The sequence below is a fragment of the Bos grunniens genome, chromosome 21, assembly GCF_055505025.1.
Source record: "Bos grunniens cultivar Pamir isolate PY7600 chromosome 21, Bosgru_T2T1.0, whole genome shotgun sequence".
NCBI classification, from domain to species: domain Eukaryota; kingdom Metazoa; phylum Chordata; class Mammalia; order Artiodactyla; family Bovidae; genus Bos; species Bos grunniens.
In genome coordinates, this window is record NC_141185.1 from 53,883,779 (window position 1) to 53,911,392 (window position 27,614).

General features: G+C 49.0%; 1 protein-coding gene across 47 annotated transcripts in view; it reads right to left on the reverse strand.

Annotated features, from left to right (window-relative positions):
- Positions 1 to 27,614, reverse strand: part of AKAP13 (A-kinase anchoring protein 13) — a 322,778-nt gene that overhangs the window by 15,819 nt on the left and 279,345 nt on the right. For 25 of the 47 annotated variants that reach the window (XM_086364735.1, XM_086364733.1, XM_086364731.1 and 22 more), the window contains 13 exons: positions 22,244 to 22,311; positions 19,974 to 20,040; positions 15,616 to 15,751; positions 14,153 to 14,265; positions 13,389 to 13,541; positions 12,588 to 12,838; positions 10,845 to 10,970; positions 10,611 to 10,728; positions 9,282 to 9,530; positions 5,962 to 6,038; positions 5,082 to 5,263; positions 4,901 to 4,983; positions 1,886 to 2,080 (listed from right to left, as the gene is read on the reverse strand). In XM_086364735.1, coding sequence (XP_086220861.1) covers positions 1,886 to 2,080; positions 4,901 to 4,983; positions 5,082 to 5,263; positions 5,962 to 6,038; positions 9,282 to 9,530; positions 10,611 to 10,728; positions 10,845 to 10,970; positions 12,588 to 12,838; positions 13,389 to 13,541; positions 14,153 to 14,265; positions 15,616 to 15,751; positions 19,974 to 20,040; positions 22,244 to 22,311 — 1,818 coding nt within the window. The remainder of the gene's footprint in view (positions 1 to 1,885; positions 2,081 to 4,900; positions 4,984 to 5,081; positions 5,264 to 5,961; positions 6,039 to 9,281; positions 9,531 to 10,610; positions 10,729 to 10,844; positions 10,971 to 12,587; positions 12,839 to 13,388; positions 13,542 to 14,152; positions 14,266 to 15,615; positions 15,752 to 19,973; positions 20,041 to 22,243; positions 22,312 to 27,614) is intronic. The other 22 variants (XM_086364736.1, XM_086364732.1, XM_086364728.1 and 19 more) reach the window with 5 other exon arrangements.

Sequence of the window (27,614 nt, forward strand, 5' to 3'; positions counted from 1 at the left end):
TGAGTAACACATTTGAGAATTAGGGTACTTGAAGAAACTAGGATCTGAGGATTTTATATCCAGTAGAACAGACTTTCCAGTATAAAGGCACAAGTTATCACCAGTATATAAGGACGTGGGGAATATTATCCTCATGAATCTTTCAGAGGAACTAAAGAGTAAGCTTCAGACATCCAAGATGACTGGAGGGACGCTGATGAGAACTGGTGCTGATTCTTGCAGAATGAAGACTACGGGTCTAAAAAGGGGAGCGTGCCGTACACAACGGCTGGAAGTTGACAGTGTAGACAAAGTACCATTGATCAAAGCGGGGGTGGGCGGCATGGCGTTTAAGAGTCCTACTTCGTGACAGTGGTATTAGTGCCTGTGTGTTAGGGTAAATAAAGGATACTTTATAATGTATCCTTAAGAATGAGGATTCACAGTATGGAAGAAAAGAGATACAGGTGTATTACAGACGAGATGAAGTAAAAACAGGGCTTCCCAGGTGGCTCAGTGGTAAAGAATCCACCTGCCATTGTAGGAGACATAGGTTCGATCCCCAGGTTGGGAAGACCCCATGAAGGAGGAAGCAGCAACCCACTCTAGTATTCTTGCCAGGGTAATCCCATAGACAGGGGGCCTGGAGGCCTACACTCCACGGGGTCACAGAGTCAGACACAACTGAGCACGCAAGTAAAACACTGCAGCTCACAAGTGAACTGAATACATATCGGTGTAATTCATTACCGCCCCCCATACACATTTCCACCCAAGAGGTCCACTGAAAAGGCCCAACCTACCAACAGTGAAAACCCCAGCAGTGACAACCACCCCCAGCACCTAGACAATGGTCTTGAGACATCATTTCCCACTAGAAGAAACCACAGCTTCTCAGAGAAAGGCTAATGCCAGACATGTGCAGAAAACAAGACGAGCCCGAACATTTTAACAAACAGCGGCTCTCAAGACCGCTGGGGTCATGTCAAAAGTGTTCAGGGGCAACACGAAAAGGTGCACGCTGGCAGAGAGGGAGGCCCTTTTAGACTTTTCCAATAATGATAAGAAGTGCAATGGCTCAAAGCCCATCAGATATATTTAAATCAATGAGTCTATAATAATATTTTAAAAGTACTGGTCATTTTCAGAGAATGACCATAAGTCAGTTCACTATTTTGAAAACTGGTAAATAATAGGGGGAAAAAGATTTATCCTTTTATCGTGCTTCTCCTACATGTTACAAAAAATAATAAAAAAGACAGCTTGTGTCTCCAGATGAAACACTACAGGAACTCAGCTTGCCAAAGGCGTTTCACCTTTGAGCAACTGAGCCCCCAACCCCTCAAGAGCACCTTCTGAAGGAACCAGAAGGCAGAAGAACAGAACCGCTGCATGAATGAAGTCCAAAAAAGAGAAACTTGTAGGCCAAAAAGCTCACGGATAAGCTGTGTGGAAAAGAAGGGATAGTGGGGCGGATGGAGGACTATAAATAAAGAACCTTAAAAATGAGTATCAAAAACCACAGACACAACTAAATCACAGCGTCTATAAACATGCCTAAAACCACATATATGATTTTACATGGCCACATAAAAGCATAAAGAAACCTAAGGAATTACTCTAGAAGTCATAATACCTATGGCTTGTAGGAGGGAGGGAGAGAGCTGTGACGGGGATAGGAGATGCAGAAAGGCTTTTAGGGATCTGGCCACATTTTTATTTCTGGACCTGGGAAATAGTTATAAGGATGCTCACCTGATAAATAACCTACTAAAGCAAAACATGTTTTGAGTTGTTTTCTGTATTTTGTGTTTGCTTTTACAACGAAAAAAAGTGCTCAATGGTAGATAATGCTAACATGCAAACCACTGTGGGGGGGGGGTAGGCGATGCTGAATGTAAATTACCTTCATTTATTGCACTTTTCATTAAAGGTCCTCCTTTGAGAGCCTCTTCTGTGTTGGAGCGGAAGAGGGTTCTACAGCTGTGGGTTGGGGAGCAGTCCTCTGGCAAAAGTGTGCTGCACTCAGTCATGTCCCGGAAAATCATCTCCTTCTCTTCCAGGAGGAGCAGGATCTGCTGGTCCTTTTGCTGAAGTTGCTCTGTGGGCATTTGGAAAAGGGATCTGGTCATCTGACAGGTCAGCGAGAGGCGATGACTGAGACACGCGCGCCACCTCGTGGCAACGCCCGGGACAACAAGGAATGCAGCTTCCCCCACGCCTGCTTCCTGTTTCATCCTGAGGGCAGTATCAGATTTTTTATCCGTCATGTCTACTTGGAAAACTATCCCGGGTCTTTTGAGGCAAACCTGAGAATTTCCAATGTAACAAGTGTGCGCTGTGCCCCACTCTCCCATCGCCCTGCTGATTCCTCAGCCCCTGTACTCTTCTCCGGCTCTGTCCGTCGCTGCATCTGCTCTCTCCAAGGGGATCTTTCACACCTGCATCCAACCAAGTCTTCCATCTCCTCTTCTCCAGCGACATGTAAACCTGTTGCCCACCCGGGCCCTCAGTCATTGCTAGGCTGGCTCTCTTCCTCTCACTCTTTCTCTGGCACGTTACAGACCTGCACTTGGTCCCCCGGCTCCCCCTGGACTGCCTTCCACACCTGACACACTTCCTTCTCAGGGATCTCATCCACTCCCACGGCTTCAGTTACTTCTCACGTGCTGATAACTCAAAGTGTTAAGTCGCTCAGTCGTGGCTGACTCTCTGCGACTCCATGGACTGTAGCCTGCCAGGCTCCTCTGTCCACAGGATTCTACTGGAGTGGGCTGCATTCTCTTCTCCAGGGGATCTTCCCGACTGAAACCTGACTCTTCCACATTGCAGGCAGATTCTCTACTGTCTGATTCACCAGGGAAGCCCATTAACTCACACAAGACACCCAAGTCCTACTCACTTTTTGGGCACCAGACTGCTGAGTCTCATTGTCAAGTGGCACCTCCACTTAGACGCCTAGTTCTCTGCAGATCAGAAGCCTCTGTTCTCCGCTTCCGCCCACCACCCCATCCACCTCCTCCCTGGAGCCCTGGCCTCTTCCTCCGTCAACAGCACCTTCACCCCCCGGTTACCCAGGCTGGAAACCAGGGGGAGACTTCTCTCCACATTCTGTCCCACCACCCCCCAGTGGTTCCTCATCTCTCACTCGCCTCCAGCCCACTTCTCACCCAACTTATCCAGAGTCCCCCACTTGGTGTTCCCACTCCTAGTGGGCTCTCCCAGCGCCTGCAAGCAATTCTCCCAACTGGCATCAATACCGATTTAAAAAACTTGCTTGCTGCTGCTGCTGCTGCTGCTAAGTCGCTTCAGTTGTGTCTGATTCTGTATGACCTCATAGATGGCAGCCCACCAGGCTCCCCCGTCCCTGGGATTCTCCAGGCAAGAACACTGGAGTGGGTTGCCATTTCCTTCTCCAATGCATGAAAGTGAAAGGTCAAAGTGAAGTCACTCAGTCGTGTCCGACTCTTAGCGACCCCATGGACTGCAGCCCACCAGGCTCCTCCGTCCATGGGATTTTCCAGGCAAGAGTACTGGAGTGGGGTGCCCCTGCCTTCTCCAAAAAAACTTGCTTACATTTTGCTAAAAAACTATCATTCCCTGCTTGAACTTCAACATGTGGTGGCTTCCAGGCTTCGTCTCCCATCACTCAGCCCTGACTCCCAGACACACTAGACCTTCACTCCTTTTTCATTTTGCACCTGTTCTTCATCTGGTGAGTTGGTGTTTTTTCCCTTTTTTCAGATGTAGCTTCACATGTCAGTTTCTCGTGAGACCGACTACAGGCAAGATTCCCAGGTCCCATACACTCTCTACATGCCTGTGGCCCACAGGGCCCGCCATCTATGTAGGTCCCCCTCACGGCAGGGACTCCGGTTCAGGAATCACTGCACCCCCAGCACCGAGCACTGTGGCTGGCCAGGTGCCTCAGGCATGTGAAGAGAAGGCTGTTCCCTTCATGCTCATGTACATGGCAGAAAACCAACACGATACTGTAAAGCAATCATCCTTCAATTAAAAAGCGAGTGGTTCTCATCTCTGCCATCCTACTCACAGGAAGAGATAACAACGAGACACTGGCTCCAGTCTCAATCTGCTCATCATTTTTTTTTTTTTCCTCTCACTGTTGAAAGAGAATGAACTGAACTCCTCGGGAGCCTACATGTACTTGACTCTTGGCCTTACTTCTTTCCAGAGCACAACACATACTTCTTTTAGAACACTCAGTAGCGCCAAAGGGGAAGACGCACGAACAGCTCAGCAGACAGAGCCGAACCCGGCTCTGCAGGGAGCGGGGTGTGAGGCCCTGCGCCTCCGCCGTCGTGGGCCCAGCTTTCTCACCTGCTTTGAGTACAGCCTTGCAGGGGTGGAGACAAGACCACACGAGACAGCAGGCCTCGACAGACAGTGGTCAAACTGCACCTGAAGCAGACTTCGCCCCGAACACACTTGGAACTCAGGGCACCGTGGCGGGGGTGACCGATAAACGGATTAACTGGGAAATTCCTTCCCTCAAGCACCTTTCTCTCCTTCCTGTTTTAATCTTAGATGTGCCTGTGAATTCCAGCAACTTCTTCCGTTACATAGTACCGAGACTGTCACCAGGGCCCATGGACACTTTGGAGTCAGAGAACCAACATCCCCATGATCTAGTGTCAGACACGTTCCCACGGGCCATGCTCACAGCACAGAGTGTTCCTGCAGGACCTGCGTCGGCTCAGACCTGGTTTCTCTTTTGTGACGAGCTATCCCCCTCCCTGGTTCGCGCCCATCCGGCTAGCTCTGGAATCAACTGAAAATCTGCAGGGGTTCTGTGTGACTGTGCACCCTTCTCCCCGCACCCCCCGTCGTGTGACTGCACCCCCTTCTCCCCGCACCCCACTTCCCTGACAGGCCCTTGGGCCGCTGCCACCAGCTTCACCTTTTAACTCCCGGGCCTTGGTGTCCAACATCTTCTTTTCTTCCTCGTTCTCACTAGGAATTCCTTCATCTTCATCTCGGTTCCTGACACGACCGCAACAGAACATCGCGTTATTCAGAGGCCCGTTACCCCGATGGCGGCCCGTCCATCAAGTGATCCCGGAGGGCGGGGTGAGACTCACAGGGTGTTGATCGTGTCCTGGATGATCTGAATCCAGCTGTTGCGCTCCTCCTTGGAGCTGGCGTGGACTTCCACCATCTCAGGGTCCTTTATCCCCATACTGATGAGGAACAAGCCTTTCTCCTCATGCGCTACTTCCCTCACAATCAGCTTCTTCAGAGAGATCACCGTCGATTTCTGGTCCTGGAAAGTGGGGAGAGCGCAGCTAGAAAGACATGGACGCGACAACCCAACTCTTGAGACACCTTCCATCTCAGGGCGGACTAGACGCCCTTGAGGAGCCTATGACTTGCACGGGGCAGTGGGTATAGGCCAGCGCCGCGCTCTCCACACAGCCCACCCTCTCCTCCCCTTGCTGTGTCCACAGGTCCGCTTTCTACATCTGTGTCTCTCTTCCTGTCCTGAGACAGGTTCATCGTGCCATTCTTCTAGATTCCAAACATGTGGGTTAATACATGATATCTGGTTTCTCTCTCTCCCTGCCCCGCCCCCAAAAGCATATGGCTTAACAAACGATGGCAGATTTAGGAGAAAAACCAAAGAGCTCGTTATTTCACTCACATTTTATCCCACAGGAAATGATTTCCAAAAAAGAAACAAAAATTTAAGGCTATCAAGGTTCGAGTCCTTTCTGGTTTTTGTCAGACTCTGGTTGGCAAGGTTATAAGGGGGAATGATTTGTAAGACATAATACATGAGAAATACCGCAACGACAGATTTCTTTTTGGATCAGATGCCGAAGGCTCTCAGAAGGATTCTGAGGGAGCAGAAACATAACTGGAGGGGAGGAAGGTGGACAGAAAACTGCAACACTCACCACCTACCCTCACGGTTGTGAATACTGTTAATTACAAACAGCACAGATGAGCGGTTCAGCTTACCAATGATGCAAAGACGTACTTCTGGTCTTTTTCTTGAAGGAAGACCAAGATGTCAGTCAACAGGACTGCTTGAACCTCTGCAGAGCGGCGAGAGGAGAGAGAACCATGGTCAGTGGGCAAGGAAGCCCCTCCAGGGTGCACGACCAGACGATAACCCAGCAGCCCACCCACACGGCGCTTTATCACGCTCCTCCCAGGCCAGGGTCTGACACCTCTGCAGGGTCCACATCTGGCCACTAGATTTTTTAGAGGCATTTTGAAATGGGATCGATCACCAATACCCTGTTCTGAGAAGGTCTGAGCACTCAGTGCTGGAAAGATGGATCCCACAAGGCAAGGTCTTTAAGAATAAAGTACTTTAAAAGTTGGGAAGCAGGACTACAGCAACACATTCCACAAAGTAACTCTTGGTCACAGTGTTTCTCAGCTTCTGATCACGCTAAGGGGAAAGGCGTAAGATGGCAGACAGGAAGGCTGCCAGGAGGTGATGCAGAGGACTATTGCAGTCTCGTCATGAAAGGCAGGCTTCTTCCACAGGCCCTGGAGGACAAGGGGGCCCCCCAACACCCACACTATCTCAGGTACACCGAGCACCATGCTCTGCTTGGCCCAACATGTCGCCAGCAACCTCAACCTCTCCGTGCCACAGAGATGGCCTGCTCTTCTCAGCTGAGATGCAACAGGAGCCAAATTAACATCTCTAACTGGTTATGCTTGCTGGGCAGGGTGGGGGGCGGGGGATGGACAGTTAGGGCGTTTGGGATGGACATGTACACACTGCTGTATTTAAAATGGATAACCAACAAGGACCTGCTGTCTAGCACAGGGAACGCTGCTCAACGTGCTGTGCCAGCCTGGATGGGAGGGGGTTTCGGAGAGAACGCATGCATATGCGTGGCTGAGTCTCTTTCCTGTCCACCTGAAACTACCACCACATTGTTACCTGGCTGTATCCCAATACAAGATGTTTTTGGTGTTCAAAATTAATAAATCAATCTCTAGTTGGATCCAGAAATCAAAAGAATGCCACCAACAGTTGCTCTAATTCTCGAGGAGTATGCAGTGACATTTCCCAGCGCCCCCTTAAGGACAAAGTGGGACATCCCTGGAGGCGAGTCGTCTACTGAGACCTCGTGGGCTGGCCCCTATCCGTACCACCTTCAGCCAGTAAAGGGGCTGGGGCGCCTATGACTCCCTGGGGAAAACAACAGGCTGACTTCTGCAGCCCCCTTCTGGGTGGTCAAGGCCCCTCCTGGCCTTTTCCACCACTTCTGCCAAGATGGGGGTGCCCCCCTGTGTAATTTACGGCAAAGCTACGAGGAACAGAGGCGAGCAGGCCCGCGTCCTGGGGAGGTCTAGTTTTCAGCGCAGACCACAGTAATTTTCCATGCAGCACTATTAGTTTTGACAACTTAGTTTTTTTTAAAGTTTACTTTTAAATAGTTCAGGTGTCTGCCAAAAAAAAAAAAGTTCTAACACATAAGTTTTCAACTTTAGTTTTGATCCTGAAGTTTATGTGACCAGTGTCAATAGATGAGAGAAAAACAATCCCATCCCCTTTCAAGGGTTACTCGACACAGGACTGGCTGTTCTTGGCACAAGTTCACTGGGGGCTGAAAATGACTAGAAACCAACTCCTCTCACCGCTGGAGACATTTTGGGCCGGGAAGCCTATCGTTCTGCTATTGCTTGGACCAGGACTTCGTTCCAACAGCTGGAATCAATTATTTTTTATTTCGGGAACGAATGAATCAACTGCTGCATGGAGAAGGAACAGGGTGCTGGCTCCAGGCAGTGGCCGCTCTAGGAAGCCTGCTCTCACAAGAGGACCGGCACTTCACGACCAGGTGGCGGTGGAGACGGCCTCGCCGCGGTGGGGAGGCCAGAGCCCCCGGCTGTGGTCTCAGGGTGTCACAGGAGGGAGCCCTGGGGACCACGCAGTGCATCATGGAGCAGGGATGCAGAGCTGGCTGGGGGCCGGAAGGGAGTTTCTTCTCTCTGAAGTGACCCTGCCTGGAGGACCTCCCCCGGGTCCCTGTACCAGGGACTGTCCTCAGCTCGGTCGGTGGTCCCGCCGGGCTCCGGCTGTCCTCCGGCCACACTCGAATCCACCCCTGTCCTGCTCAAATCCTCCGTTGTGAGCCCCTCCCGCCCCCGGGGTCACAGTCAGCCCCTCGCCTGGGCACGTGTCCACCCCCAGCTTCCTGCCTCACTCTGCTGCCCGCCCGCCTGCCCCTCCCAGGGCTCCGCGCTCTCACGCTTCCTCTTCTCCATCCTTCAAGATGTGACTCGAAGGCCCCTCTCCTCGCTCCTTCACGCCTCTGTTCCAGCAGCCATCACACCGCAGGGCAAGAACCTCTTTAAATGCCTGCAGTCCGAGCCCAACTTCTAAGCAGGGTGTCCTGAGTCAGCCACCTGCATGCCTCACTCTGAGCAGGGGGAGACCCGAGCTGGCTAAGGACACTCAGGCGCTGTCGGCAGCCTACGGCATCATCGGCCCCTCGCCGGTTCCCTCCCCTGAGTTTTTTTGCCAGTGGGGCGGCTTTGTGTGCTCAGCTCACTGAGGGCAGGGAGGCAGGCTGGGGGTACTCAAGGCTACTGGTGAGGTTAGAGTTACCAGACAGACCCAGAGGATACGGGTTTGATGAGGAAAATTATTAAAGAAACCAAACAAAAAATCCAACAGACCAGATGCACAGATGAGTGAACAGACCTCCTAATTTCCTTAACTTGATGGGGCTGATCATTTAAAAACAAAACAAAGATCAAACAGGAAATGAGTATCTTTCATGATCTCTTTTTCTCAGAGAAAAATAAAAGATATGAACAACAAAGTTTAATAATAAGTTGAGTTGTGACTTAAACGTTTCTCTAAGGTCTCAGGAACTGAAATTCCTCTAACATTTCTTCAGAACAATCGACGATGTATTTTTAATCTCAGAGAACCTATGAATGGGGCAGCTGATGGTGCTTCACTCCTGGCAGTGGTTTTGCCAAAGACCCCAACCCCAAATTTGCTGCCCGTCTCTCATGGGGAATCACATCTGCCTTAGGAGCTCGCATCTGAGTATGAAGCTGACTCTTTGCTCTTTAAAAATCTTCTCGTGCCCCTGACTGCACCAGATCCTTGTTGCCTTACTGTATCGGCGTGGTTTGTGAGCCAGCTCTGCCCAGGCCTTTCTGATACAAGACTAAGGACTGAATAACGGCTGCTCCCGGGGAACGCCTGGATGAGGGTGCCTGGAAGCGGTCTGGGGACACCTGCATCCTGCCTGCTCGCCCCTGGAGCGCGCGGAGCCTCAGACGTGAGCGGGCCTCACCTTTCAACCTCCCGGTCGCGCTCTTCAGAAACACGCTCCCGTCCCGCACCAGCTTCTTCCGCTTCAGGTCCTCCTTGGCGAACATCTGACCGCTCTTCATCCTCATGATCGACTTGCTGTCGGTCTTTGTGTAGATCTCGTTCAGACGAACCTTCTTCTCGTAACTTGCCACCTTGCTGTCCACGGCGCTGATCACGTCCTTCACCAGGCCCAGGGACTGCGTCAAGTCCTGCTGCTCCACCTCGTTGTCTGAGGAGGAGAGGAGAGCTCGGTCCCTACCGGGCAGGAGCGGGGTGCCCTGCCTCCGTGCCCCACAGCACTGTCCATGCTCTGCGGGCAGGGCGAGGCCGACACGCTGCAGTCACGTGCCGACCTCTGGCTCAGTCAGAGTTTAACTCTAAATAAGGTTAGATGTTTCAGTGAGACAGATGATGTGCACTCACGAGCTACGTTCTCTCTCTACATACACATATGTGCTGTGCTTAGTCGCTCAGTCCTGTCCGACTCTTTGTGACCCCATGGACTGTAGCCCACCAGGCTCCTCTGTCCATGGGGATTCTCCAGGCAAGGATACTGGAGTGGGTTGCCATGACCTTCTCCAGGGGATCTTCCTCATCCAGGGATTGAACCCAGGTCTCTTGTGTTGCAGGTGGATTCTTTACCATCTTTACCAGGGAAGCCCCATACATACATACATCGATGCATAAGTACTTATTTGGCTGCAGCAGGCCTTAGTTGCAGCACATGGGACCTTTAGTTGAGGCATATGGGATCTAGCCCTCTGACCAGGGATCAAACTTGGGCCCCCTACACTGGGAGGGAGGAGTCTTAGCCACTGGACCACCAGGGAAGTCCCACAAGCTACCTTCTAAAATGGAAGGAATCCAACATCTTTAGGGAGGGAGAGGAGCCTCCAGTCTTTTAATCTAGGTCTTTGTTTACCTAATCCTTAATGTAGCTGTGGCGGAGCAGGGCCAGCAGAGATAAAATCGAGCAGGGACTGATTAACTGAGAAACAGCAGCGATCCCTGCACTTGCAGGTGAGGTGGGAGTGTCCCCTCCCAGCCGAGAGAGACAAGTGACAAGCTCTGCAGGCCACTGAACTCTTGGCTAGGATCACGTAGTAGTTCCCTCCCTTCTTGCTCTCATTCACTCTACGTCTGGTGATGTGACATTTCATGTCTGTACTCAAGAAAACCATTTTTAAGAGAAAACACAGGCTTCTCTTTTAGTCCTCCTTGATGTGGAAGAGTCCTTCTACAGGGCCTCTGCTGGACAGACAGGCAACAGGCCACTGGCAAGTAAGACTGATTCAAGAGAGAGACTCACCTTTGGTACACTGCAGTATCCTCTGGAACAAAACCGGGTATTTGGTGATCCGCTGGGTTACAAGCAATATGCACTCGGGGATTCCCAGCCTCCGGACGACCGAACTGCTCATCTTCTTCTGCAAGGGAGGAGACCGAATGTCAGGAACGACCCGGAGGGGAAGGCTCGGGCTAAACCTCACAGGGACACCAGGCTCTGGGCAACGGTGGGGAATTCCACATTTCACATCACTACCTTCACGAAGGCCTGAAAGCGCTTGTCTTTGGTGTGGAGGTCTTTGAAGTAGTTCACGGACTGGTTGTGCTGCCCACAAAACTTGCCGTACGTCGTCTTTAAGCGTTCGGCATTCTCCCCCGAGAACTGCAGAGGAGAGCAGGCAGAGGTTACGCCACCACTCAGGGCTCTGAACTCGTGTTACCGCCATGTGCCCGGGGCCCACGCAACTCGCATAACCCAGGAGGGCTTCCTCACTGTGCTCAGGCTTGGGGGCTCAGTCCTGTCTGACTCTGCGACCCCACAGACTGCAGCCCACCAGGCTCCTCTGTCCATGGGATTCTCCAGGCAAGGATACTGGAGTGGGGTGCCATTTCCTCCTCCAGGGGATCTTCCTCATAACTTCCCCCAGAAGAGTGAAATGCTGCAGAAGATTTGGAAGACAGGCAGTTCCTCAAGAAGTTAAATATGAGTTACCATATGACCCAGCAGTTCCACTCCTGGCCATAAACACATGTCCATATAAGAACACGCACGTGAATGTTCACAGTAGCGCTGCTCACAACAGCCCCCAACCAAGGGGAACTAATCCTCGTGTCCATCAAAGGATAAACGGATAAAATGTGGTACTCACATATGAAAAGTCCAGTCACTAAGAACAACATACTGTTTTATTCCATTTATATACAATGTCCAGAACAGGCAAATCCAGAGAGAAAGTACATCAGTGGTTGCCTAGGGCAGGGGAAGTCGGGGAAGTGGGGGTGGGTGCTGATGATAAAAACGTTCTACGACTGGCCCTGGTGACGGCTGCTCAAATCCATGGATAAGCTAGACACCACTGAACAGCACACTTTACACGGGTGGATCACATAGCTTATGAATTACAGTTCAATAAAGCTGATATGGATAGTTAAAAAATAAACACAGAAGTATCCATGTACTGTGCAAAACATGTTCTAACTCCCAATTGTCATAAAAATAGCAATAAAATGAAGGGACTCACTAGAAGTCTTTCATGAGGAAGCAGTCTTAAGGATGTCTCCTTGGTAAGTCAGAAAGCTGTCAGAAACAGCCATGGTAAGTCACCTAGGGCTGCTTATCCTACTTAGCTTGGGCCAGCAGCCCCAATAGTTCCGCGTGGCCCTTCTCTAATTCCCGTGTGTGCTACCTCATCTGAAGCTACGCGCACTGCGGGGCAGCCGCTGAGTCTCTGTAAGTGGTCCCTGCAACACGCGCTAGCAGCCATTCCTGCTGGACTAAGCCTCTGCAGTCGGCAAGGCCTGAGCCTCACCCCAAAGCTTCACGGGAGCCTTTCCTTTCCCCCTGACCAACAGAGAAGCTGAAAGCAGAGACGTTTTAAGTGATCACAAAGCAAACACCCCCCAAAAGCAAGGAAACCTGACTTTTATTGCATACCTAGCATGTACGCTGGGTACTTTATATACCCATGGCTTTTAAATTTTAAAATAGCATTAAAAGAGAATACTGCCCTCAATCTCAAAAAAGGAAAACTGAGGGCTGGAGACATGGAACCACCCGCCCAAGCTCACAGAGATCACAGGCAGTTCAGGGACGAGAACACCTGGCTGCCAGTCCCCATGTGTGTGTATGTGTGTTTGGGGGTGTGCGTGCGTATGTGTCTGTGTGTCTTTATGTGTGTGTGTCTGTGTATATGTGTGTGTGTGACAGAGAAGTACCCAGGGCCCTGCTGTGTCTGTGTGTGTGTGTGTGTTAAGCGCCCGGGGCCCTGCTCCTGCTCACCTGCTGCACAAGCACGTCCCCGATCCTCTTGATGAGAAAGTTCTTCTCACTTTTATCCACCAGGGAGTCCTTCTTCCGCTCGAGGATCCGCTGGAAGAACTGGCTGTGGATGCTGATGAGCTCGTCCAAGCAGGGGAAGAGCTTCTCCACCATCTGCTGCTCGAAGAGCAGGTCGGCCATCATGCCCCGGCTGTAGACGTCGCTCATGATCTTGAGGGTGCGGAGGTGGTGGAACTCCGTCTGCATCAGCTCTGGGGGGCGACAGGGCTGGACCGTCAGGGATGCCCCCTCGCCGATTCCCCTGCTCCCGAGAGCCCGGGCCTATCTAAAGGCTGCTTACGGCCCAACTTAAACTTTAAGGCTGGGTCAAGAGCTGCCTTTTCCCTGAAGAGTTTTCATACTGTTCCTGTTTTTCATGGGACCTCACGCTGCTTTCTGACAGGCATCCTGGACTCCATCCCTCTCAAATGGTGGTTTCCAAAGTTACCTTCCATAACTGACTGTGCTCCCATTGCCCAGAAAGGACTTGTATTTAGTCTAGTTTCTGCTGCAGCTGACGAATTAAACTGTGCTGTCACAGGGGATCTCTAAGAATACTGCATAAATAAGCACTCATACTCAATAAAATGTTCAATAAAATTCAAGAAGATCATTTTAGAGAGAGAGGGAAGGACAGAAATAAGATCATGTCTCTATACCTCAAACCTTTTAAAGAAAATCCTGGAGATGGCTATAATACATACTTGAAAACTGACTTGCCATAGTGCAATAAACCTCAGCAGAGCACATGAGGAGTCTCACCGTAAATCACTTCTTGCCGCTTGACGACATCTTTCTTGTGCTGTTTCAGAAACTTGCTGTCTACGATCTGACTCCAAGACTCTGCTTCCAGCTGTTTGGACTCAGTCTCAAAATCTCCCATTAGCTGTCCTTCATTCATGTCTGTACCTACTCCTCAAAAAAAAAAAAGAAAAAGAAAAATATCGGTGTCAGAGTCCTGCATCAGTGACCTCTAAAAAAACCTCTGCTGGACATTCCTCAGGGTGATAACTTCATGAGATTATGCACTCTGCACTAAGACAGTGATATTCACTGTATATATATATATATATATATATTCTATTAGAAAGGAGCATTTTTCTGTTCAAGAGTGACATACACTATATTCGACTTTGGTTAAGGGTGAAAAAGTCACCTAAATTAAAGGTGATTAAGACATGATTCCTACGTAAAGCAAGAGCTAGAAGGGTCCTGGTGACTTTCCTTGTTTAAGAGAGAAGGTTTACAATTGTGAACTGAACATGTACGCAAGTCTAGGGGAAGAAGCAGTGTCTGCGGCAGAGGCTGACCACATTACTCAATGGCGTCCTTAAGTGGACGAGTACCCAACAATTGGATAAGCAGGTCCACCAGCTCGCTATAAAGCATCTGACGCTGCACAGGCAGTTCAGAGAAGCATCACAGGAGCTGGGAGAGCAGGCACCATCACTCCATGAGTGCCTGCGTTCCCGCTAACGGCACAGTCTCTGCAGACGCCCACCACACAGGCTGTGGCCTCCGCTTACCCTCATCAGTAAGGGACTCTGTGGACTCGTTGACCTTGCTGATTTTATTCAGTGAGTCTGTTGAGTGGGACAGGAACTTCCAGGTGTTCGATATGTTCTCATCGTTGCCAACTCTAGGGACAGAAAGAAACACATACTGTTGGGTGTATTCTGAGAAGCCATGGTTGCGAAGCTCTGAAAAACTACAAAATGACGTCGAAGGCAAATTACTTACGTCAGGTACCTGGCAACGTGCAACACGAACTATGAAGGAGGTCAGAGAGGCTTTGAAATACCACTGCAGCCATGAACTTTTTGAACCTTACAGTTTTATTTTTTAAACCATAAGTAACAAGAAGAATACTCTTCTTTCAAACTGCATACCCATTATAAATGCAATTTCTCTGTTTGAAACTCGTGTCTAACCACAACACCTTTTCCTCGTGTTCCCTAAACACCTACAGAGCCAGCACTTAACGCTAAACCATATTCTTTGGACTTTTCTCGATCCCAGCTAGCACATCAGGCACCTGGTTTACGTTTGTGGTATGGCACAGAGATAAACCAGAGTCACTTAAAACTAAATTTTATTTAAAGGCCAACTTTTAAAAGTCATAATATAAATTAATTGAGATGAGCTTAACAACTCTGAAAAGAAGATAATCACACCACTGGGACAGAATGATATAAAAATACCTGGATTTTTTTTTTTTTCTTCTTGAGGAGGAGGAACCATTATCCAGCACAGAGGTTAGGAAACACAGACAAAAGGAGATTTGCATCCTTCAGCTGGGAATTTTCCTCCAGTGTGGGTGAGGAGAGCTGCCAGGGACACTTTGAGCCCTACATTTGAGGTGACTTCTTTAGTTGATGGGAAGGCAGGCACCTGACCCCGAATAGCCAGCCACATCACAATCAGCCCTGTACTAACCACACATAGCCGGGGCCTCCACAGCCAGGGATCACAGAGGAGCTTGGGGCAGAGGAGGGGCTGGGAGCCTACTGCTGTCCTCGGCCCATTACTCACTCATGACTGAAGAGGCAAGACGCAAGGATGGAAAATAGAAATAAAAAAAAAAAAGATAAAACTACCCTCTCCTCCCAGGTTCATCTGACCAATAGTAAAGTATGACATCTGAAAATTTAAGTGGTTGCAGCCCAACATTCAGCATTAAATCTTTTTTTTTCTTTCCTATTTCCACTTCTTATTTTGATCTAAAAAATCATCCTCTTAGAAGGCAGGTTCTTTAAAGGCAGGACTGGTCATGGACGAAACCTTACTTGAGATGGTGTTCAATGGGGATCCTTGTTACAGAACGGCTGCATCAAATGTAGCCCTCACCCTGCTTGTCTCTATTACTCAGCTATGCACCAACTCGATAGGTTACATGTTCTTTCCCAAGAGCATCTTTTTGTCACATGGTATAAATTATGATGCTCTCATCGCCTGATGTCAACTGTACTGTCTCCACACCCCCACTTACCCAGCGATGTTCTGAATGGAGACGCTTTTGGAAAGCGCGATGCTCTGCTGGGACCGTCTGTTGGCAAACACTGGGGCGGCAATGGCTTCATCGGCCAGGAGGACAGCAGACCGAGGGCGCTCCTTCGGCTGGGAGGCTGCACGGGAGAGGACACCCCCGAAGTGTCAGTGACTCAGGCCCTCCAGCACGGACCCGCCTGACAAGTATCAAACAGGAACTGACCGCTTTAAAAGAGAGCCACCCTGGGAGTGTTAACTGGAGACAAAAACTCTATGGAGGTCAATGTGGTGAGAGTTACTGAAACTGCAAATGCCTATACCTATTGATCCAGTGGTTTCCTTCAGGACATGTTCGTGCCACAAGATTTACTTGTTTACACTTGCAATGACATATGACCAAAGGTATTCAGTGCAAAGTTCAGTAAAAGCAAAATGAGTTACCAAAATAAGGTCGGTTAATAAATCATGGTATATCCTACTGGTGGATACTATGAAGCTTTACAATAAAAACGAGGACACCCTGCATGAACTGACACAAAACTGCACGATAATATATTAACGGGGAAGAGAAAATCAAAGTGCAGCATAAAGTGCACCACAGACCATTTCTATGTTTAATCCAAATTGGTGACTGCTTTCATTTTAAGAAACTTGGAAAAGATAAACATAAGAAATGGAGTTACCTGTGGAGTGTGATGGAAATGAGGCCATAAGGATAAAGAATCATGTGAAAGCACCATGTGTTTAAAACTTTAAACTAATTCAAAGGGAAAAGGAGATTGAAAGAATCTTAAGGACACAAGCAGCCTCAGAGATGACCTAGGCCAGTGTTTTTCGTGTGAGGGGCTTTTTAGTTATGCAAATTCCCAGCCCTGTCTGTCCTGTGTGTGTGGGACCTAGGAGTCTAAGATGTTTTTTACCAGCTTCCCAAGAGTTTCTTCTGTACAATGTCTGAGAACACAGATTTTGACCAATTCCTCTAATTTACAGAGGAGGAAAATGCAACCTGGTTTGATGTCACCCAGCTAATTTGTCCTCATAACTGAGTATTTCTCATGTTCATCAGTCACTCAGTCATGTCCGACTCTTTCTGACCCCATGGGCTGCAGCATGCCAGGCCTCCCTGTCCCTCACCATCTCCCGGAGCTTGCCCAAGTTCATGGCCATTGCACACGCCCAAAGCGGACACTGGAGCTCTGATTTCGGGTCAGGCAATCACACTGACATCTGGGCAACAGATGATTTTTCCATGATAATGAAGCTCCTGACCTAGACGCGAGCAGCATTATCCGTCCAGCCCTAGGAGCGTATTACAGGATGTGCTTGACTTAATAAAATGGATAAAGCCATTCAGATTCTATTCAGAAGAAGGTGATGTAATCATCAGAAACCTGCCACACGACTGCATGACCAGACCCTTCTTGCAGGAAATATGCACAACACCAGGAGGTGGGGGGCCTCGCCCAACAGGGAAGAAAGGCAAGAGGCAGAGAGGCGAACAGGCTCTAGTGTGAGGGACTGGAGTACCTCAGGGTCTCAGAGGGAAGCTGGTGAGCAGATAAAATATGATGGAGGAGCAGTTCCCTGGGGGCTCAGTGGTAAAGAATCTGCTTGCCAACTGCAGGAGCCAGGGGTTTGATCCCTGGTCCGGGAAGATCCCATGTGCTGCAGGACAGCTAAGCCTGAGCGCTACAACTACTAAGCCCTTGTGCTCGAGAGCCCGCGCTCCACAACAAGAAAAGCCTCCGCAATGAGAAGCCCGTGCACCGCAACTAGAGAGCAGCCTCTGCTTCCTGCAACTACAGAAAAGCCCACACGACCACAAAGACCCAGCATGGCCAAAGATAAATAAATAATTAAAAAAAAAAACCCATCAGATGGAGGGAGAAACATCAGTCCTTGAATGGGGAAGTCCCTGAAGGGAGGACGTGGACAGGCGGACGGGAAAAGAGGACATTCTGAGGAGGAGGGCCGTCTGAAGGGAGAAACGCTCGCACAGCACTAACGTGAAATGGAGATGACAAGCAGAGGAGGCAGGCAGGGTGTGGGCATGTGGACCGGGGAGACGGCTGGAGCAGCAGAGCCCAGTCAGGTCACACAGAGCCTCATGACTGCCAAGAGCAACGTGCACCTCAGGCGACATGGGTGTGGGGGGAGGTGAGAGAGCGCTCTGTGACTGCTGGGAACCAATCCTTCCCTGCTCAGGGAAGCTGCTCACTGCCTCTGAGCCCCGGCATCCTCGCCTGCGAAGGCCATGGCAGCGGGAACGTTCCCACTGAGGGAAGCCCACCGCCAAGAGCTTCATGGGCGTCACCTCACTTAAACCCGACGACCACCTGGTGATACCACTACATCCTTCCACGGAGGAGGAACACGAGGTACGGGGGGGTGGGCGGGAGCCATAAAGGTTTGTCTCAGGTTAGCAGCTGCTAACACATTATTAACTAGAGGATTTTTGCAGAAACTAACGGGTGTGGCTGGCAATTTGTGAGGTAGGTAGATACCAATAAAGTCATAATGTCCAGGTAACGAAAGATGTATTAATATGTCTCTGGTTAGTAATTTGTTAAGTGGGGTGCTAGGACTCAAACCCATACAATCTGAGTCTGCCACCTGGACTCTTACTGCTACATTACCTTGGTGGGTAAAAGCGGAATAAGAATACATGGGGGTGGGGGCTGGAGGCAATACTATAGGTAGCTTTGGGGAAGACCTTTTTTATCTGATTTGAAAGAAAGCAGATTTCTGAAGGAAGAGATAAATGTCATAGAGCCAAAAAAAAATTTAGTAAGAATAGGCTTGTAAAAGGTGTTGGGATGGGTTGGATCACTGGTTAAAGTGGGTGACAGTCTGGCATAACTTTCGTCTAGGAATTTACATGCAAAGATGGGTAATAACCAGACTTCTGTCTGACAGGACTCCACACCCTCGCCGGCAGCACAGCCTGAGTGGCCGTTCCAAGCCGTCTGGAAGCGCTCAGAACAGTCGGGCCTGGGGCAGCGGTTCTCACACTCACGTGGGGACATCACCATCACCTGGAGCATCTACTGAAACAGCACCGGGCTCCGCCCCTGGACTCTCTGGTGGTGTAGCTCTGGGTAGGGCCCAAAACTGGCACTTATAATCGATCCAGGAGCTAGGCCTTGAAAAACACAGCCTGGGGGCGAGTCTCAACTGGGTTCTGTGAGCTAATTAACGTGGTATTCATTACTGCGTTATTTATGGCAGTGGGTGGAGACAAGTCTTTGGGGGAACTGGTAATTAAAATGTGGCATATGTTTCTGAAAGAATACCACGCAGCAATTTGAGATGATAGCTTTCATATAATATCACACGCAGATCTCAAAACCATATTGAGGGGAAAAGCATAAGTCATACTGTCTAATTTAAATTCAACACACAAAACAATAAGAGATATTTTCAGAGGTACACATATGTCTGAAGATACGGCAGATTAGAGAGGTCTGCATTAAATAGACCACAGTGTGTACTAATGAGGAGAAAGCAGAGAGATAGAGAATGGAGGATGAAAAGGGGAACACATTCAGCAAAACCAAAGTGGAGCTTTGCCCAGAATGGAGAAGATAGGCTGATGGGACAAAGTGTTATGAACTCAATCTGTGTAACCCTTGAAAAAAAGAGAAAAAAGAAAAAACACCCCCAAACTATATAATTTCACGGTCTGTCAAGGAGTTTAATAAGCAAGGTCTCATTTGATGTTGAGAACACCGAAAGCAAGTTTCACTGTTGACTCATGGAAAAGGAGCTTCAAAAAACATGGGGGTCACTTGCTTAAATAAACAAGGCTCAGGTGCTGCCTTGTAAGCTCGCGTGCATGCGCGCACACGTGCGCACACACACACACACACTTCTAAGACCTTCCAGAGGGTCTGATGGTAGACTGCCAGACTACACACACACACACACACACACACAGACTTCTAAGACCTTCCAGAGGGTCTGATGGTAGACTGCCAGACTACACACACACACACACACACACACAGACTTCTAAGACCTTCCAGAGGGTCTGATGGTAGACTGCCAGACTACACACACACACACACACACACACACACACACACACACACACTTCTAAGACCTTCCAGAGGATCTGATGGTAGACTGCCAGACTACACACACACACACACACACACACTTCTAAGACCTTCCAGAGGGTCTGATGGTAGACTGCCAGACTACCAAGCTTTCAGTCAACGGAACTGCAGCCTTCTCTAAGTTACCACAAAACAGGTCTTCAAACCGTGATTAAGAATAACAAAGGGACACAACAGAAGCACGTGGAAGTCCTGAACCGGAGAGCCCAGGGGAGCCAGGAGGGGCAGGAGGACCACTCACACTTGCTTCTCATGATGACTGTGGGCAGCGAGGACGTGTCGTGTGCCTGCAGGTTCCCCTTGGGCTGCTGGAAGAGAAAGAAATGTCAATAAATTTCACAAGTTTTGATGAATTTTACAACTTATCTTCTGTCAAGTCTCAAGAGGCCTGGAACACAAAGCCAGCTGCTCCTGTTCCTGCCAGCGGTCCTCAGGGTCCTACTCACACAGCCACTCAGCACTGGCTGTTGCCTGAGCCTGCCCGGCCTGCAACTCTGAGAGATCCGTCTCCTCTGCCTGGAACGCTCTTCTCCCTTCACAGGCCAGGCAGTCTCCTGTTTCAAGGTCAGACCTCAGGGGCAGAGCCACCATGAGCTTCCATCTTCTCCTCCCGTGAGGCAGTAACTGGCACCCCTCAGAATGCTGTGCGTAACCCCCTCCAGTTCTTTCCTTATCTATGGTCATTGTCTGTGCGTCCATCATCCCCACAACGCTGGTTCCCTCGAGCAGCATCTGTGCCCTTTTCACTTCCATCTCTCCAGTGATCAGCATTTATGTATAAGGTGTGAAATAATTCTTAGGGAAAGTGCTAATTTTAAGACTTTTTTGTGGCATGGAACAGAGACACCATGTGAGAAAACGGGTTGAAGCAATTCGTCTGAGACAAATCATTAGTGGAAAAGGGTCTGTTTAGAATGGGACTCCTCCTCTTCGATGACACTCTTTTACACAGGGTAGGCTATGTCCCCATCGCTGTCTTTCTCTGGCACAGTCACAATGATGACATTCATACCAGAGGTCACAAATTCAAAGGCCCATGGGGTCAGGCGACAAGGACAGAGGCACGCTGGAGGGGGCGGGAGGCAGCAGCCTGGGCCTGTGCATCTTGCCCGGAGGAGGCGGCAGCCACTCAGCCCAGTGGGCTGTCACCTCCATTCGCCTCTCCAACATCTAAGGACCTACAGCCCAGATTCTGTTCTATAGGCTTAGAGCTGCCAATGGATCAAACGCTCCTGACTTCAGATTGCCTGCCAAGTTTGATGCTTACATACATTCCAGTGGGGGGAAAGTACAGATCACAGAAAGTAAATGTAATAAATACACAGACCCTAAGAAGGTGATATTTTGCATTAGTCACTCAGTTGCGTCTGACTCTTGATGACCCCATGGACTACAGCCTGCCAGGCTCTTCTGTCCATGGAGTTCTCCAGGCAAGAATACTAGAGTGGGTTGCCAGTCCCTTCTCCAGGGGATCTTCCCAACCCAGGGATTGAACCCAGGTCTCCTGCACTGCAGGCCAATTCTTTACCGTCTGAGCCACCAGGGAAGCCTCAAGAAGGTGATAAATACTGTGGAAAAAAAGAAAAGTTCAGCCCTTGGACATAATTTACATCCACGGGCTGAGTAAGATCCAGGGCACAGAAGCCTGTCGCCTTTACACTAGTTTAGTGCTTCTCAAAGTGCGGTCCTCGGACCAGCAGCAACAGCACCTTCTGGGAAGTTATTAGAAAGGTAAATTCCTTGGCCCCACCCACCCAGAGTCGAAAATTCTGGGAGGGGGGTCACTGGCCCAGTGTCGTTTTATAACAAGCCCCCGAGGTGACTCTCAAGTCTGAGGCCACTTCACTAGATAAACGTGTTTGGTTACTGGAAGCAGACAGCACGCTCAACACGAGTGTAGATGGTGCTGGAGAGCACTCTTCTGACAAGAGCAGAGACAGTTATGAGTGACTGAAACGCTGAAAAACCACACGGGCCACCTAAACGCCCATCTGCCCCCAGTCTCGTGCTCTACAAGGGCCTCTGACGAGCACTGGGTGTTATTATGTGACGTGCATATCAGAGCCTGGACCACCATCCCCCTCCCTTCTTGTCGTGTGATCTACGTGAGCCTGTGGAGAAAAGGGATGCCGGGCAGGCTGGTTCAAAACCCTGCCCTCCCCGCTGTCGGCACACCAGAGCCCCTGATTTCCACCTGCTGCCCTCGTGGTCCCCAAGGAGGAAAGCAGGAGTGTGAAGAGCAGAGCAGGTCTGCAACATGGTTAAGAAGAAAGTCACTGTACAGGTGACACAGATTACAACCACAGCGAGACGTGTGTTTAACGTGGACAAGTTCTGAAAGCATTTCCTCTTCCGAAAGCCACAAATTCCCGAGTGTGTCAAGAAGAGATGAAACATTTTGGGTTACTGCAGTCTCAAAGGAGGTAGCGAATGATGAAAAGACAAACAGAAACTCTAAGCCCAAGTCTCCCAACTCTGAGGATTTCACTGGTTCAGGCAGAAATGTCTTACCTTCATCTTGACCTTTGCACAGGAGATCAGACTTTCTCTGCAGCCTTTGTGGACAAAGGCGCCACAACCTGAAAAGAGAGCAGAACGCCAGGTGACATTAAACACACAGAGACTAGAGGCCACACGGATCTTCACTGCCACGGCAGCCTATGGGGCGCCGGGGAAGCCGCTCACATCAGAGTGTGGCTACCCAGGATCACAGACTGCAGCCTCTTCCAGGAAGCAGGCATGTGACATCATTAGGAGGAGGAGAAACAAGAGCAGATGTGATCTCCGATTAATAAAAATGAGAAACCTGGCACTTCTCGGGCAGGAAGCTGAGAGGCTACCAAGACTAAAAGTGAAAGTGTCTGCCGTCGACCTGTGAGTCTGTGTCACAAATAATACACAAGTGATACGGAACTATACGTACATGCAGTTCCTTCCTGGAGGAGGAAATGGCAACCCACTCCAGTATTCTTGCCTGGGAAATCCCATGCACAGAGGAGCCTGGTGGGCTAGTCCATGGCATTGCAAAGAGTCGGTCATGACTGAGCACGCATGCATGCACGCACACACACAGACATTAACATAAACATGTAAGAACACCCACAGATGATATGTAAATGCACCCCCATCACAGGGGCTTACGACTGCGTCAAAGGCGGAGTATGAATCTGAAAACCCACCTGTTTGTGTCCTTTTGACTTGGACTCCTATCCACCCTGAGTTTTTTGCAACACTCCGGGTCAAGAGCTGCAGGAGAAAGGGCATCAGAATCACCCCTCAGCACCTCCAGGAGCCCTGACTCAAGAGAAAGTGGGAGACTTCCTGAAAGACGAAGCCGAGACTTCCTGAAAGATGAAGCAGCGCCCACGATCTGCTGAGTACATGATTTTCATCTCAACTCCTAGACCCACAAGGGCTGCTGACAGAAAAAACCCAGCCCTCAGGGCCTCAAGAGGGCCAGCATCAGCTTGTACTGCCGCCATGAAGTCATAAACTGAGCTGGGCCAGGAGGCTGAAGGGGAAGTAAAGCAAGTAAGAGATCTGTCTGTGGGGATCCCACGGCGAGAGCCTCCCCAGGGCAAGGCTCCCTGAGAAAATCAACAGACACTGCCCTTTGGCAACACTTCCCATTCTGACTTAGGAAGGACCACAGGTCCTTGAATGGTCACCCTTGAATCAAGGGCAGGATGCTCTCCTGACTTATATGCCCAGGTTCTGAGGATATGAGTGTGGAAAAGGCCAGAATCCCAGACCCCAGGGCCTTCTCCATTCCTTCCTCAACATCTGCTAGGTTTATAGGCCTCTTTCCTAACACCACCAGTCACAGAGGATTGGATGATCCTACGATTTTTCTCCTCCACTGAGTAAAGAACCTGCCTGCAATGCAGGAGACCCAGGTTCAATCTCTGGGTCAGTAAGCTTTCCTAGAGAAGGGAATGGAAACCCACTCCAGTATTATTGCTTGGAGACTCCCACAGACAGAGGAGCCTGGTGGGCTACAGTCCCTGGGGTCACAAAGAGTTGGATACCACTGAGCGACTAACACTTTCTCCTCCACTGACTGTTCCTTCAGGGCAGGGTCTCTCCATCTACTGCTGAAACTTTAATTAAGTCTCCCTAGCACAGTGCCTGCCTCATGCTGCCTATTCCAATGTCTGTTTTAGACTTTACGCTTATTTTATACAAAAGCCAAATGCCCTGTCACAGCCTTGATTCCAGTAGGTCAAATACGCACTTCGAACACTAAAAGGAGCTCTAGAGGCACAGCCGTCACACTAAGTGTGTTTCAGGTCCTGGCTCCCTGAGTTAGTCACTGTGACTCCAGGCCGGCTCCTCCCCCATAGGCCTCAGTTTCCTCAGATCTCCAAAGTGAAAAGGCTGCATTTGCCCCCTGCCCGCAGCTCCCTTTCTCTGAGCTTCTGTAAGATTCCTTATGTTGCATCTCTTGAAAGAGATGATTTTTCAAAGTAAATTACTTCAAAATGTTCTATAAGGCTCATGCTGCAGAAGATTTTTCAACTTCTTAGTCATCTGAATCGTCACTAGGGCCTGGTTGGGGCAAGTTCACTCTGGAGGAATCATGGCAGATAGATACGACCCCCATGAAAGAGTCCACCAGGAGCAACTCTATTTTGGTCAACAGGATGGCCCAGAGCAGGAACTAGTTTGGAAGTGGGATGGAGTGAAGCTTTATTCTGGGCCTTTCACTCTCCGGCCTACCGAGCCTTCAGTCGAGTAACCTCTTCTAGCTTCACCCCATGAGAAATTGACTCTCCAGTCATTTTTCCGATGCTCTTCAACTAGAAGAGGCACTCAAGTTCATTTCCCAATGTCAGCATGAGGAGAGACTCTCCTGGGAAAGGTTTATTCAGGGAATCAACAAGAGGAAGCAACCTGGAGGGTTCTCAGTCAGAACTCTATTCTTGCTTCCACTTCTTCTCCAGGATGACACTGCAAGGGAGCCGCATAGATGCTGTGCTCCTGGCAGTTTCTACTGTTTGTGATTATGAACACTTCCACGTTAAGTCATGAAGTTGCCCCAGAGGTCAGCAGTTATGAAAGGGTTATACATCCCTGAATATTAATGCCAGGGTTTCTCAGCAACATCCCTTTCTGGGCACAAGGAAGCCTTTGCAGAGAGAGCCCCCTGGGGAGTGACTCATTCTAATCAGCGAAAAGGAAATCTTTTGAGGATACTTTTCTCAAGAACTGGAAATCCCTGACCCTTGTTAAATTGTCAAGTTCTCTGCTATTTGGAAATAAGGATACGTTTTGACTAAGAAATCATCATACTGCTCCCAGAAAAGAGAAGAACCGCCAACAGAAATCCAAATAACTCCTGAGACTCCAATGCCTTCACACCATTCTACATATCATGCAATGAAACTCACGTTCCAGATCTAGACTCTGGTGAACTTTCATTAAAGGCTTTAAGCCCCATGAGCCAATGGCCTTCCAGAAAGGGTCAAAGAGGAAACAGTGAGCTGGACCAAATTTGTCGTTATTGACTTATATTCAAAAAATTTTTTTTTTTTTTCAATTTTATTTTTTAAAAAAAAAATCACATGCTCCCCATCCTGAACCCTCCTCCCTCCCAACCTCCCCATACCATCCCCCTGGGCCTTCCCAGCGCACCAGCCCCAAGCATCCAGCATCGTGCACTGAACCTGGACTGGCATCTCGTTTCATACATGACATTTCACATGTTTCAATGACATTCTCCCAAATCTTCCCACCCTCTCCCACAGAGTCCATAAGACTGTTCTATACATCAGTGTCTCTTTTGCTGTCTCGTACACAGGGTTATCGTTACCATCTTTCTAAATTCCATATACATGCGTTAGTATACTGTATTTATGTTTTTCCTTCTGGCTTACTTCACTCTGTATAATAGTCTCCAGTTTCATCCACCTCATTAGAACTGATTCAAATGTATTCTTTTTAATGGCTGAGTAATACTCCATTGTGTATATGTACCACAGCTTTCTTATCCATTCATCTGCTGATGGACATCTAGGTTGCTTCCATGTCCTGGCTATTATAAACAGTGCTGCGATGAACATTGGGGTACACGTGTCTCTTTCCCTTCTGGTTTCCTCAGTGTGTATGCCCAGCAGTGGGATTGCTGGATCATAAGGCAGTTCTATTTCCAGTTTTTTAAGGAATCTCCACACTGTTCTCCATAGTGGCTGTACTAATTTGCATTCCCACCAACAGTGTAAGAGGGTTCCCTTTTCTCCACACCCTCTCCAGCATTTATTATTTGTAGACTTTTGGATCGCAGCCATTCTGACTGGTGTGAAATGGTACCTCATAGTGGTTTTGATTTGCATTTCTCTGATAAAGAGTGATGTTGAACATCTTTTCAAGTGTTTGTTTTCCCACTTACTTCTCAGAAAGTGAGACTCTGAGACTCTCAGAAAGTGACTCTTTTAATGGTCCCCCATCATCCTTAGGATAAGTGAAAGTGTTAGTTGCTCAGTCCTGTCCAACTCTTTGCGACCCCATGCACTGTAGCCCACCAGGCGCCTCTGTCCACAGAGTTCTCCAGGTAAGAATATTGGAGTGGGTGGCCATGCCCTTCTCCAGGGATCATCTCAACTCAGGGATCAAACCTGGGTCTCCCACATTGCAGGCAGATACCTTGCCATCTGAGCCACACTCCTTACTCAGCTTGATTAAGCCCATCGTGTGTGTACACTTCTAGCCCCTTGCCATGTTCTGTCACACCTCTGAGCTCTGAACAAACTCTTTCCTGCAACTGTGTCCCTTGCTCACTCTTCCTTCCCTGACTGGGTTGGCAGGACTCAGCTCTCTGAAGTCTTCTCTGACTCTCCCAGGGAAGCAGACCCCCAATGACCTCTGAGCTTCTGGAACTCCACACCTGCCTCTATCATGTACCGTGCCGTGATGGTCTCCCCTCCTTGCCCCGCAGATGCCTGAGACCGTGGCCCAGTCCTGCCGACCCGACGTGTCCTCGTGCACAGGCTTCTCAGCTCCCCTTCCTGCTTTTTTGTCTTTCTCTACATTGTCTTTAACCCCATTCTTCCTTGCTCTCTCTGAGTCTCGCCTAAGTGTCCAAAGAGAACCTCTTCTTCATAACATTTTACTTACACAAAATAATACTTTGAAACATGGGTGAAAAAATATGAGGAAAACTAATGAATTCATATCACAGCCAAAGAAACCACAGATTTCGAAATGGAATTAAAATGGAGTGCCACATCTAACAACCCTATCTTAAAAATGTTTAAATGTATAAAACAGTAAGACAAAGAACCAAATAGAAAAATGGTATAAAGATTATGAACAGGCAATTCACAAAACCCATAGTTTCATCACCCTATAGAGAATTAAATAGCGGGAATGGTGCAATTACTTTTAAATAGATTTTAGGAATATTCAAGTTCTCAGACCAGTGTTTGAGATTTAAAGGACAACTCCAATTGACGTACCATAAAAGCAGAAGTAGTATTTTTAAAGTATACTTCTGGTAAACAGCTTTTCACACAATCCACTGTTCTAGTTAACTGAGACACACGTCCCCAAAGCCACAACCCAGCTGAAGCTTCAACACACTTTATAACATGGCCACAAGTCTGAGACATAAACAGTCTGCATGCATGTCTGCTTAACACACTTGAGTACCTACTTGAAAACCACTCAACTTGTTACCCAGCTGTCCTGGACTCAGTTCATGGTAATGGATTTAGCGGTGTATGTGGGCGATTTAGAAACTTTGGCCCAACTGACAATCTTGAGGTTAAAACCTCTGTTTTGGAAAACAGACGATTACCAAGAACATACAAATTGAAGACAATCTAATATCACTTTCAAGCTTCCTGTCACAAACTCTATACCATGTTGTTAGGGAGATCAAATA